The sequence below is a fragment of the Manis pentadactyla genome, chromosome 6, assembly GCF_030020395.1.
Source record: "Manis pentadactyla isolate mManPen7 chromosome 6, mManPen7.hap1, whole genome shotgun sequence".
In the NCBI taxonomy this organism is placed as follows: domain Eukaryota; kingdom Metazoa; phylum Chordata; class Mammalia; order Pholidota; family Manidae; genus Manis; species Manis pentadactyla.
The window spans coordinates 151544937-151558731 of record NC_080024.1 but is presented as its reverse complement, the minus strand read 5'-3'; the positions used below and the strand labels follow the sequence as shown (position 1 = coordinate 151558731).

General features: G+C 34.8%; 1 protein-coding gene across 8 annotated transcripts in view; it reads left to right on the top strand.

Moving 5' to 3' along the window:
* The window catches only part of RTTN (rotatin), a 173793-nt gene that overhangs the window by 65381 nt on the left and 94617 nt on the right, over window positions 1–13795 (top strand). For all 8 annotated transcript variants that reach the window (XR_008998384.1, XM_057504263.1, XM_057504264.1 and 5 more), the window contains 6 exons: window positions 451–605; window positions 4224–4443; window positions 9863–9991; window positions 10458–10568; window positions 12298–12456; window positions 13583–13654. Coding sequence is in view for 7 of the 8 variants with exons in the window: in XM_057504263.1 (XP_057360246.1) it covers window positions 451–605; window positions 4224–4443; window positions 9863–9991; window positions 10458–10568; window positions 12298–12456; window positions 13583–13654 (846 nt within the window). In the remaining variant the exon portion in view is untranslated. The remainder of the gene's footprint in view (window positions 1–450; window positions 606–4223; window positions 4444–9862; window positions 9992–10457; window positions 10569–12297; window positions 12457–13582; window positions 13655–13795) is intronic.

Here is a 13795-nt window from a genome sequence, read left to right as displayed (position 1 = left end):
TTGTAGAACAATCAGATATTAAAATAATGTTTTGAAGAACCATTAATAGTAACATTAAGGTAAAAAAAATGGCTACAGTAGTAGATTTTTTACTTGATCTCAGTTTTGCTAAAACTATAATTCTGTTTATACTTATGCTCACACGCATAAGAGTAGTACCAGTGCTGCTAGTGGCTATCTCTGGAGGTGTGTTTATGAGTGGTTTTTAGTTTTCTTATTATGCTTCTCTGTATGTTCCTCGGTTTCCTATAATGCTTTCCTTTTGTTCAGATATATAAAGCACCTATTGAGTTTAGAGCATCTCTTCTAATGAGTTTAGAGCACATCTACTGATGAGGTAATACAGCTTTTAGTAAATCCAGAACATGATTAACATCAAAAACCTTTACAGGATACAATATATAGTTCAATTGGAGAGTAAATCTACTTTTTACAAATTTCATTTTCTAGAGTCCAGATCCACTCTTAGACCTGCTGGTTCTGGCAGAGTCACAGGCACGAGAGGAACCAGACGGCGTCCGGGCTGCTGTCAGGCAACAGCTCCAGAAAGAGCTGGTCGCGCTTTTCAATACCTTGCTGCTCAGTGTCACGGCAGCTCCTGACAGGTACCGTCCGCAGCACTGGGGGTGTTTATGTAGAACCTAGTTTTCTTTTGATTTTCAGAGATTCTTTTTCATTTGTTACGAAATGAGAGGAAGAAAGACTTTAGTAATAATCAGTTGTGGTGGTCTGTTTCATCGCAGTTGACTCTCTAGTATAGTCTGATTGTAATTTCGCTCTCTCTCTCACTCTCAAACACACACACACACACACACACAGTATTTAGTTGTTTGTAGGTTTTAATTCTTGGTCCTCTCTTAATTCTCTATGTATGTACTGAGCAGTCATACCCACTTCTATGACTTAATGACTATTTTCACATTGGTGATTTTCAAATGTATTATCTGTATTGCTGGCTTCTTTTGAAAAAACATTTTAGGTAAATAAAATTCACTATTTTAACAGCTCTAAAGTGCACAATTGGGTGGTTTTTCATTCATTCAGAATGTTATACAACTATCCCTGTTTAGTGCCAGAATGTTTATATTACCCAAAAGGAAACTTTGTGCCCATTAAGTAGTCCCTCCCCATTCACCCTTCACCTAAGCCCCTGGCAACCACTGATTTTTCTGTTACTACGAATTTACATATTTTGGACATTTCATATAAATGGAATCAAACAAAAGGTGATCTTTTGTGTCTGGCTTCTTTTATTAACATCCTTTTTTTAGGTCCATCCATGTTATAGCATGTATCAGTGTGTATTTCTTTCTGTGACTGAAGAATGCTCCATGTATGGATAGATCACATTTTGTTTATCCATTCATGTCTTGGAGGACAGTTGAGTTGTTCTACCCTTGACTATTGTGAATAATACTACTGTGAACACTTTCATACAAGTTTTGTGTGAACATACGTTTTCAGCTCTGAAGTATATATCTAAGACTGGAATTGCTTGTTCATGTGATGACTCTGTTTAGCTTTTTGAGGAAGTGCCAAACTGTTTTCCACAACAGCTATACCATTTTACATTCCCAGCAGCAAACTATGAGTGTTGTAATTTCTCTATATCCTCACTAGCACTTAATATTATGGCCATTCTAGTGGAGTAAACTGGTATCATTTCGGTTTGGATTTCTGTTTCCCTAATGAAAAATTATACTGAGCATCTTTTCATGTACTTGTTGGCTATTTGTATATCTTCAGAAAAATTCAAGTCCTTTGCCTATTTTTGAATTGGGTTGTTTGTTTTTTGTTGTTGAGTTGTCTATATATTCTAGACATTAATCTCTTATCCAATATATGATTTACAAACTTTTCTCTCATTCTGTGGGTTGTGTTTTCACTCTCTTGATAGTGTTTTTTGATGTACTGAAATTTTGGTGAGATCTTCCTGTGCTTAGATCCCAAAGCTCTGGTGGAGGCAAAGACCTGATTCTGTGCACATGACAACTGAAACACACTAAAATGTCAGAATAGCTCTAATTCATCTGATTAGCTGATTAGATCCGAAAGATCAGCTCCTAATCTAAGTCTTTGACCAAAGGACACGCTGTTTCTCTGAGAAATTATGTACTTGGCTCAATAGCTCTTTTACAGAAGTGTTTGATACATAAGCATAAATGAAGAGAATTATGAAGACCATAATTATGAGAAAAAAGTCATTAGAAACAGATCCACAGATGTCAAATGAGGCAAGAATTTAAAGCTATATTGTAAATAATATTATTTTAAGTAATAAACATAATAGATATTAGATGAAAAGATGGACAAAATTAATAAAAATATGAAGAATACCAATAGCAGAGAAATGGAGACTGCAAAAAATAACTAAATACAAATTCTACAACTGAGAAATATAATTGCTAAGGTAAAGAATTCATTTAATGCACTTAACAGCAGACTGTTAAGTGTGAGGGAGGATTAGTGAAATCAGAATATAAGTCAACAGAACTCTCCCTGGACAGGCGCACCTGGGAGCCTTCTGAGGCACTGAGAATGTTTTATATTTTGTTATGGTTGGTGGTTGCATCACCATATACATAAGTAAACCATCTTGTAGTGTGCCCATCAGATTTGTGATTTTTACTGCATATATTTACTGCGTGAAGACACACACAAAGCGAATCCAAGGGTAGTAGAGTCTGTGCAGCTGGACAATGTGTGTAAGACTCTCCTGGGGTCTTGTTAAAAAACATCAGTAGCACACGAATCTACATATTAACTGACACAGGTGGCTCTTGCATAGACTTGGGAAAAAATGGAGTGGACTGTTCTTTAGGTGAATTTTGATAGTAAGGAAGGCACTGTGTGAGAGTGTGTGTCAGTCAAGAGCAGATTAGATTTGTATCTGTTTTAGGATGGAAGATACTTATGCATGCTTATGGGTTGTTGGACATGTGCCCTTTTAAGGGAAAATTAGAGTGAGAAGAGGAGAAAGGTGGAGGGGAGAAGAGAGGAGAGAGGTAGGTAAGAAGAGACAGTGAGAATGCAGGTAGGAGAGGAGACAAATACTGAGGAGAGAGAATGGATGGAGCAGTGGATTAGAGAAGTGTGGGAGAGAGATACAAGGGATGAGACAGGTAAGTGTGTAGGATGCGAGAAGGGCACTGAGGGAGTTAACTTCGGTTCATTTCATTGTTTTCTATGAAATGAGAGGCAAGGTTGTTTGCCAAGAGGGCAGCTTGCGTGCAGCCTGTCGGGGAGAACCTGGTTGCAGATGTGGCTTGGCAGTTGCCCTCCATGGTGGCACTATTCCCTTCAGTGGTAGTTTTTCTTCTGATGTGATTAAGGGAAGAAGAAATGAGAAAATGAAAATAACTTGTATGTTAATTAAAAAAACAGTAAGAACATTTGTAATGGTCTTGATTAGATTATTTTGTTGCTGACCTATGGAAATACAAATTTATAAAAATAACTCCTGGGCTTTGGTATAAGTTCTGTGTATTTCTAAAACTTTAAAAGCAGCTGGATGACAGGTACATAAAACTTACGATCTTTAAAAGTCGTATATCTACATTTCATAGTTGTGATGGAATAGGTAATAATAAAGGCAGTAGTCAGTTTGGAGTCTAAAGATCTGTAAAACTGAAGAAATTTCAGATTTTATTCACTGTTTTGTTATACAATGGTATTTCTTCGAGGAATCACATCTTTGGATTCATGTGTAGCTACTTAATTTCAGGGGCTTTGCTTCCTAATAGAACATGTTCTCCTGATTTTTCTTACTCTGATTTTGCTTCAATTGTGTTTCAAACTCATTAAACCATTGTTTTCGTTTTATTTTAGCTTCCTGGGAAAAATACATTTTAACCAAGAGAAATTCAATTTTTTAATGATACCAAATGATTAAAAGTATAGTTTTAATATATGCCAATGAAACACATTTAAAATATGCATTTTCCATCCCTACTGTTAATTTCCTTATTGGGTGACAATACCAATGTCCATTTATGTATTTGTCAATGTAATAGTTGCTGGTATTTTACATCATACCCCTAAATTATATTTTAACTATGTTTTACTTGAGAAGTCTTTGTTTTGAATGAGCATTTTCTGCCATTTCTCTTAGTTGGTATTGTTCTGGTACAGTAAGTTGTTAGCAACTGCCTACCACCAATAAGAGCCCCTTAAGCACAATGCACTTGTTCCATGGTTAATTTTTTTCTCCTTTACATATACAGGAAATGCTTGGAACTTCTTCATGTTTTTCAAACACAGTTGGCTCTGAAACTGCTCCAGTGTCTGAGGGTCACAGATGCTCCTCATTTCTATGGCCTGCCTTCCCTCGAGAGGACCTTGCGAGGGATGGCTCACCTCACAGCACTTCCAGGCTGGAGCTCACATTCTCCTCTGACAAAACCACTTGAAGTTTGTATGAAGTACTTGTCCGGTCTCCTTGAAGTAAGTAAAAATAACCAGTGACCATAACAGCAATAATAACAACTCCCAAAGGATAGCTTGCTTCCCGTGTGCTAGCCAGCCACAGTGATAAGTGTGTTTTTTTATGTATATGTATGTTACTTTATTTAATGTACATTATTATTTAGTATTTGTATCACTCATCATAATGGCTAAATGTTTTAATGATTTTTATTAACAAATACTGGAGTAAGATCACTTTTATGAATATACCCATTTTCAAGAAAGATAAACCAAGGCTTACATTTAAGTCCCTTCATTAGGGTGATTTATTTACTTATATTATGTAAACTTTTTTATTTGTGAAATACAACACATATAGAGAAAATGCACAAAACATGAATACCTAGCTCAGTCATCTCATGGTGCACACCCATGTGACCACCCCTCCAATGGGATGCGGTCAGTCCCCTAGAAGCACTGGTCATACCCCCTCCCAATCTCTCAAAACTCCATTTCATTGCAGTTGTTATTATGGTCTTTATGGTAATCACTTCTTTACATTTCTTGGTAGTTTTACTACTTCATTATATATCCATGTATACAATAATACCTCATTTTTTTTATTTTGGAAAATGGAATCACATGTCAGGCTGCTTTCTTTCATCATGCTTGTGAGAATTACTCATTTTGCTGCCAGTAGGTGAACTTAGTTTAATTTTATTGTAATGTATTCTTTCTCTACATTGAAATGTACAGGATACTTAAAATGTTGAAGGACATTTGGTTGTTCTTTTAGTTCCATTTTAGAGCAGTTTTGGATCCTGCTGCTATGTGCATTTTTGTGTCTCAGGAAAATGAATTTTTGAAGTTTTATTTTCTAACTATTGTTGATACAAGGAAATACTCAGTGTTTATATATTAGCCATATATCTAGTGATCCTTGGTTCCAAACTCAAAGGAAAGGCCTTTACTTTTTCACCTTCCAGCATGCTGTTTAATGTAGTTTTTTAATTAAAGAAAACTAAGATTAAGGACATTTTTTTTCTGGTCCTACTTTGCTAAGGACTTTTTAAAAAATCATAGATTTATTTTGCTTTTTTTGGTATCTTTTAAGATAATCATGGTTTTTCTCCTATGTTTCATTATGGTGGTGAATTACATTGATTTTAAGTTGTTGACCTTTCATTTCTGGAAGAATTTCAACTAGGTTGTGATGTATTCCTTTTATATATTAACAGGCTTAATGTTTTTAGAATTACTGTATTTGTCTTCTTTCTCATAAAACTTCTGTCAGTCTTAATGTCAAAATCAGTCCACCTTTATGTGTATAAAATTTTCTTTATCTTCATATAACTTTCTTTCATCTTTTGAAGTGTTGATTTGAATTGTTGTTACTTCTTCCATAAATGTTTAGTAGAATTTAATGATGAAACAGTCTGTACCTGGAATTTCCTTTTGAGAATATTGAAAATGAATGATCTTTTAAATCTAGAATTATTTAGATTTTTTATTTTTGTGTGTGTCAGTCTCAGTAAATTAGGGTTTTCTAGAATTCTTCTAAATTTTTTAATTCATTGCTCTAAAGTTATTCATTATATCACATCATCTCATTTTTAAAATATCTGTCGGATCTGTAGTGAGGTCCCATTTCATTGCAGGTACCAACTTACACCTCTCTTCTGATTGTCTTGATCTAATGGTTTGTGCGTCTCCTTAGTGTTGATCCTCTCTTTCATATTTTTTCCCTTTTATTGATTTCTGCTTATAATTATTATTGCCTTCCCCTTACAGCTTAGTTTATGACTCTCTTTCTAATGTTTCTAGGTGGAGTCTTAACATCACTGATTTAAAAATTTTTTAGCTTTCCTCAAATGTTCATTTTTAACTAGTATCTTCCTACGCATGGCCTTAACTTCATTCTACACATTCTGATACACCCTATTTTGTGTCATTTGGTTTAACCCATTTTCAGTATGATTTATAAATACACCAGTGATGGGATTGTACGTAGTAGTGTAAGAGATGAGCTTTGCCACAGCGCGCTGCCAGCTGTGATGTATGCAGGGTGAATTGCAGCTGTTTAGCCCTGCAGCACATCCTCTGATCCTTGTGGCACATGAGAATATGAGAGGCTTATGCGGAGCGGCTCTGAGGCTGTTTCTCATCTGCTTTGCTCTCTTTATGGAAGTCCATCACCAGCTTGTTTCTGGTGCCTGGTGCTTTCTGCATCACTTGCCTTGCGGGGATATAGGGCTGCTGGCTATAAACGGCTTAGGCGCAGCAGGTCTGAGCTCCTCAGCGACTGTGCCCTGCATAAGATTGCTGTTCTCTGGCTCCTGGGTTTCACTGTTCTGCACACGGGACACGCGGAGCTGGCCCTTTGGCTGCTCTTGCATTTGCTGTTTATGTAGGTAATAAATTGCCTTAATCTAAAAATGACTCATGGTTTCCTTACTGACCAAATGTGTTAGCATGGCTTGTTTTAAAAGGCTCAGGGAGAAGAAACAAAACAACAGCAGACTCACAGACTCCAAGAAGGGAGTGATATATGTGATATAAATGATGTACATGATGTGTGTTTAACTTCTGTACTTAACATTAAATCATGCTTTAGGTGATATTTCTATATTCAGCTATAAATCTTGTTTCAGATGATGTTAGCTAGGATTTTTTTTCCCAAAAGTACATCTTTTGTTTTTAAAAAGATTTCAAAATTCTGTATACTCTTAGCTATATAGTACTATGAAATTTAACATGAATATTAGGCCATTTTAATACAATAAACCCTTTTCTCGAATAATTGTAAGTACTGAAAAAGTGCAAACCTTCAGTATATTAGCTAGCTATTCCATGTTTCAAAGTGACCATGATCAGAAATGTATGCATTTTTGGGATGAATATATTAGGTAAAGATTTACTGTAATGTTTTTTAAAAATAGAGCTCCTCTAATGCCTTTAAAATATAATTCAATGTACAAGTACCTAATTTACAGCATTATGTGTAATGTAATTTATAAATGCTCCATTTATAATCTTTTTGGAACTCATCTCTTTTAAAGTGACTTTTCTCTGTTTTATATCACAGTATGTGAGGATCTGCTACAGTGGTTATTGAAAAAGTTAAGTGTTACATATTTTGTTTATATTTAGAAATTATCAAAAGTACTTCTGTTTTAAAAGTTGTTTAAGAGGAGACACTTCTGATGACACCTGTGTTTCAAACACCAGAAATTAAAATGAGCTTTCCTGGTACCAGAGAATAATAGAGCTAAGTTCTAGGTAAGAAGTTGAGGCAAAAAGGCAATAATGTCACCCTAAATTCAGTTGTCTTGGGATAATAAAAATCAGCACAGTTTATTAGCTGAGGAATAGATAAAAAGTACAACCCCTGGTTTATAATGTTCTACAGTTTGAAAAACCTGATTAACAAATCTTGATTTGGTATGAACAGAGGAGTACACTTGATGCTTCATAAAACATCTTGGTAAGAGTATCTTTACGTCTTTACATTAAATAACAGGAGAATAATACAAAGAAAGCTGTCACTTTTGTTAGAAATTGTGGAAGGGTCCCATTTAATTTTACATGGGACCTTCTGCTTAGTTAAATAATTAAACAGCTTTCTTTATTTTACTGCTGAGTTTATCTTTTAAACTATCAAGTAAGGCTTTGTGAATGGCATCAAAATAAAATCATTGTTGGCCGAAATGATTTGCTTAATTCTTTCTCACTAAAGCTGATTCCTTTTTGGAAGGGAGCCACATTTCTAATGCAGAAATTTTGTTTCTGCACAGTGAAATTTGAGCAGGAGTACTTGCTTCTTGTGGTTGAGAAATGCAACTTTTAAACTAAGCATGATTCATTATGATAGGTGAATAAATTATAGTAATTAAATCCTTAAAACTAGGTATGTGAGGTATAATTCCAGGGATCTGTCAAAAAGGTCAAGTTGAAAGGAGGTAATACCAGTGTTCTCGGCTTGTTGCTTATAGTCTAGAAATAGAACCAGCCCAGTATAGCTATCTCCAGTGACTTACAGGTAGGTAATAAGGACTTGATATTTAGGTATCATATTTATAAGATAGTCCCTTGAAGTTTTTAATTTGTAATTATGAAAAATTTCAAACATATACACATATAGAGGGAATAGTAGAACAGAACACATGTAGCTGTTATGCACAGTTGTTAATCCCTGGACAGTCTTGTTTCATTTCTCAGACATAATACACAATTAATGTAGTTTATGCAAATTCTAATTTAGCTCAAAGTCCCCAGGTTATCTACAAATAAATTGCTTTTGTTAAGTAGGCTGTGTCTAACGTGATTTATTAATGTTATTTAAAAAATGTATTCTGTTTTGCTGCATGATCTGAAAAAAATCCAAACTAAAGAAATAGTCTTTACCAAAATGGCTTACATGAAAGGATTCAGTGATGAATAAAAGCATCAGAGTCTTTGGGTGGATGAACTAAAAATTTTCTGTTGTATTAGTCAGATAACAAGGAGTTTTGATTGTTTTGACTCTAATAGATTATTCCTTCATACTATATTGGCACCTAAATATAGTTAGCATTCTTCATTAAAATTTTGTGAATTATAAGTGATGTTTTACCATTTTGAATATTTTTTTTATATAGGAGTTGAAAGTTATTAGGGTTCTTTTTATTCAGTCAGTCAACAAATATTTATTGAACCCCATTTGGGGGGCAATATATGACTTATGCAGAAATGTTCCAAAGGGCTTTGCCATGTAGAAGCACTTGTCCTCAAACTGCTGTCATCTAACTCCCTAATGTCACAATGTCCATTCTGATTCAGCTTCCCAGTTAAGGGCATATTCCTTCAGATAAGAAACAGTTCTTTTGTTATTATAAATGGCAATTTATCAAATCCCTCAGATATGTGGGAGAGAAGAAGTTGAGAGCCAGCAATTTAAATAATAAACATATACTTCAATGTAGAATATTGATATTCCAACAATCAATGTGGAATAGAAATAAAAGTTCATTCAGAAGTGGGGGAAATGTCCATTTAAGCTTAAATTCTAGAAGATCTAGCTTAACTGTGGTAAGTCCATAAGAGTTTTTATATAGCTGGCAATTAATACGTATACTTTTTAATAAGATATTTTGTAAACTCTTTTACTTAAAGGATACTGTAACATTTGAGAAATATTACGAGCATATACCAAATCACAAATATCTATTGGAGGGTCCTACACTTTGTACAAGTTTGAAAGGGGAAAAATTTTAAACTAAGAATATTTGTTTTAATTGTGGTAAAATACATATAACATAAAATCTACCATCTTACCCATCTTTAAATATATAAACTAATAATATTATATACATTTCATGTGGTTAGGACTCAATCAGACAAGTCAGTAGAAATTGTATATTTATCCTTATATACCACCCAGAGTAAAGCCACTATGAAATTGTTTTCATTTGTCTTTCAGGTCATTGTTTCTTTTTATGTGGAGCGTGGAGGAAATGCTATGTCCTTCATGGGAAAAGGTGTCACAAAGAGCACGATTCTTTGCTTGCTTCACTTATCTCATGAGATGATGGCCCAGGCCCCGAGCTCGGTGAGACCCTTAAAAGCTGCTTGTCTGAACAGTTGCTGGAAGAGGAATGTGCTGTGGCTAACACACTTCAAGCCTACGTGAAAATGTGTTTTTTGACTTTTCTTGGGAGACAAAAACAATTTTTGACTAAGATGTTTCTTAGTATGTATTACACAAATCAGAATTTTATTTGAAATTTATGCTAATTAAAATCTGCATGCACTAGAGAATTACATTTTGCCCAGATTATAGGGGAAATAGCTGTTGTGAAGAAAAATTGTTATATTTAACTTTTTAAGGAGAACCTGAGATTTTTGTTTGCCCTGTTTTGGCTAAATAACGAATTAAAACCGAGTCTTAAGTACATTTTAGCTTTGTTTTGATTCTTTTTTTTCAATTCAGAGTTATATTATACTCTCCTTATTTTATTCTTATAAACTTACGCAATGTCCTAATGTGTCTCCATTCCCTTACTTTTTCATTCTAGGAGTGGGTTTCACTTTGGTTCTTGCCTTTGGGTAGCCACAGTGAAGAACATGCTCCCACTCAACAAGGCCTGGCTTGGTTGATTCCGTTATGGGTTGATCGAGACCCAGAGGTCAGTGTGAAGGAAAATTGAGTCGGTGATGTATAGATTAGAAAACAGATGGAACAAAATATATATGCATATATGTATTCATATTTTCCAAAATGTGATTATTTTAGTGACATACCTTAAGCTATATAACCCTCTGTCTTAGTGTGGGCTACCATAACAAGGTAATATAAACTGGGTGACTTGAACAATAGAAATTTATTTTCTCACAGTTCTGGAGGCTGGAAATCTGATATCAGTATGTCAGCATAAAGACTCTGCTTTCAGACAGCCTCCTTCTCACTGTGTGCTGATGTGACCTTCCCTTCCTCTTATAAGACCACCAGTCCTATCTGATTAGGGCCCCATCCTTAGGACTGCATTTAACATTAATTACCTCTTAAAGTCCTATCCTTGAATACAGACACTTTGGGGTTTAGGGCTTCAAACAGGCCTTTTGGGTGACACAATTCATGACACTCCTTCTTTAGTTAAACTCTTAAAACAAGAGTAGGATCTATCACTTTTAGGAAGAACAGTGAAAAATTATTGGAGAAGCTCAGCCATTTTCAAACAGTTTAGGATAACTGCTGAGTGACATTTGAGTGTCACTTAATATAATAGTACCATTATAGTGCAAAATTTTACATTATTAGTGAATTTTCTAGTTTAACCATTTGTCCACTATTTTTTTTAACCACTTACTGATGTATGATTGACATACAAAAAGCTGTACATGTTTTAATATGTACAACTTCATGAGTTTGGATGTAAGTGTACATAGACCCCTGAAAACATTACCATAGTCAATGCCATAAACATATCCTTCACCTACAGAAGTTTTCTCCTGTCCTCTTTACTACTTATTTGTTTGAACACTTCCCATAAGATCTACCCTTTTAGCATATTTTAAGTATATAATACAGTACTATTAACTATTGGCACTATCCATTAATTGCAAGCAAGAAATTATTATATCCTCTTTATACTAAAAGCTTTGATTTGTAGAAACATTATTTGATCTGAATTTAGAGGTTATGTTCTTTAGACACATTGAACTTGGTCTTGTTGCTTCATCATGTTACGACAACATTTTTTATTATTACCCTGTAGCTATCAGTGGCACTCTTAATTTGTAACCAGAATTTAGAAATTCACCCAAATGTGTGGCTGGAGCAGCAGTGGTACAGTGGCAAACATACACTGTGCCAATCTTATCTGAAACATTTTTCTTTTAAAATAATTTTGGGGCAAATACTACATGCCTTATAAAAAGATATAATTTAGTTACTTCTCTTTGAAAAATAGTTTCAAAACAAATCAGAACTATTTATTTGGAAGAAACACTAAACAAAATTAAGGAAGGTAGACCAAAATACTAGGTAACCTTTTTACAAATGAAGAACAAATAGGAATCATGTTCATAAAAGATATGTAAGAAACACCCTGTGCTTTACCTAAAAAATGACTTGTTAACTATAATTTTTACTATTTACACCAGGTTTTGACTTTTTGGCTTTTATTTAACTTTCATTTTCCATATTAATTGCTTTTTTGAGTTGTGGAATAGGTTTTTACCATTCATAAACTTACAGGACACTTTTCTGTAAGGGCTTTTATAATTTAGTATTATTTAAGATAGTGTCATAACAGTATATTTTATGTATCAGAAAATGTGTTTTTTGTATTTCAGAAGAATTCATGTTAGGAAATTAGATTCTTTGATTTGACAACTTTTCTTTAATTTGAACAGGTGAGGTTCACTTCTTTGGGATTGGGATCAGCGCTGACCACCATCGAGATGGGCTGCGTGGCCTTGGCAAACAGCTGTCAGAACATCTCTGGTGGGCTCTGGGGGACTGTGCTCAGCCTCCTCCTGGATGGCTCAGAGTGCTGTATGGTGCGCCGCGAGGTGAGCCAGCTGTCTAGCTTCCCCCTCCCTCCGCTCAGAATCTGTGTGGTGGTTCTTGTAAACGATTTGCGACTTCCTGCTCCGCTTGGCGGACTGACTGCTGATCACTTTCTCCTCTGCCTGCAGGAAACCCAAGTGAAGTGGTAGAGAACAAGAAAGGAGATAATTTGCAGTGTAAATTGGAGCATTTATGGGTCTCTATAATGTTTATAGAGCCTTAGAGGCTGTCAAATACTTTGTAGTATTTATCATACAACATACAAGAGTAAAAGTAAACCCTGTTTTGATTCTGTCCAAAGAGTTTGTGGTTTCCTTCACTGCTGCTTTTATCGAAGTGGTGATTGGGGCACATATTTTTAAAACAGTAATCAAATCATAATTGGAGCCTTATAAAGGAAACAGCTGCTGCTGGGTGCACCATTAAGCAGGTTCCCAGTTCCAAAATCCAAAGCTGTAGCTTTCTTGTGACTTGTCTTTTAATAGTAGTGCTTGAACTTACAGCTTACTTTTGATTTACCAACTTTAAAGATTATTGACTTCCAGTAAAGATGGTTGAAAATTCCACTCTTCTCATCTCCTCTCTTACCCCTGTTCTCCCATGATGTTATAGTCTTTGAGCGAACAGATAATCAATGTTTATTAGTATGATTATTTAATTTGACCATCTTCAGGACCTTGGAGGTTAAATTGGACATTTGTAGTTTGTATTTCAAATTAGCATTTTTTTATTGAGAGGAATTTGTATGAGTGAGGGAGAAAGGTTGAGTGGGGCCATGTGTGTGTGTTTGTGTTTGTGTGTGCATTTAAGAGTATGTGTATAATCTGTGAGGAGATGACAGGAACATGAAAGTGTATTTCTTGAATGCTACCAGAACAGTTTATATCTTACAGGTCATTTTCTTGAAATAAGAAATAAGAAATTCTGTAATAGGAAAAAAAATTTTTCCTGATGAAATAATTTCATCCACTGTTAAGTCATCAGCTAGCAAGAAATACAGTTTGGCAGTTCTCATGATGACCTCTGAGCACTGACCAGTGATGTGTTTTATTGTTGGATTACTGTACATTGGTTATTCCAGAGGTGACAACAAGATGGCAGTGTTGACTTTTTTTTTTTTAATTTTAGGCTGCATTTATTCTTCAGAATCTCCTTGTAATTCCAATGCCTTCAGTAATTGTTAAGGATTATACATGGCAGGTGGGTGACTTTAAACAATTATCAAGCCAGTAGACATTTGAGATTGATGATAAAGTTTCAGCATATATATATATATTTTATTATACAAGGCAACAAGATCTCTTAAAAGAGAATGTAGAAATTTTCTTACACTTGATCAGA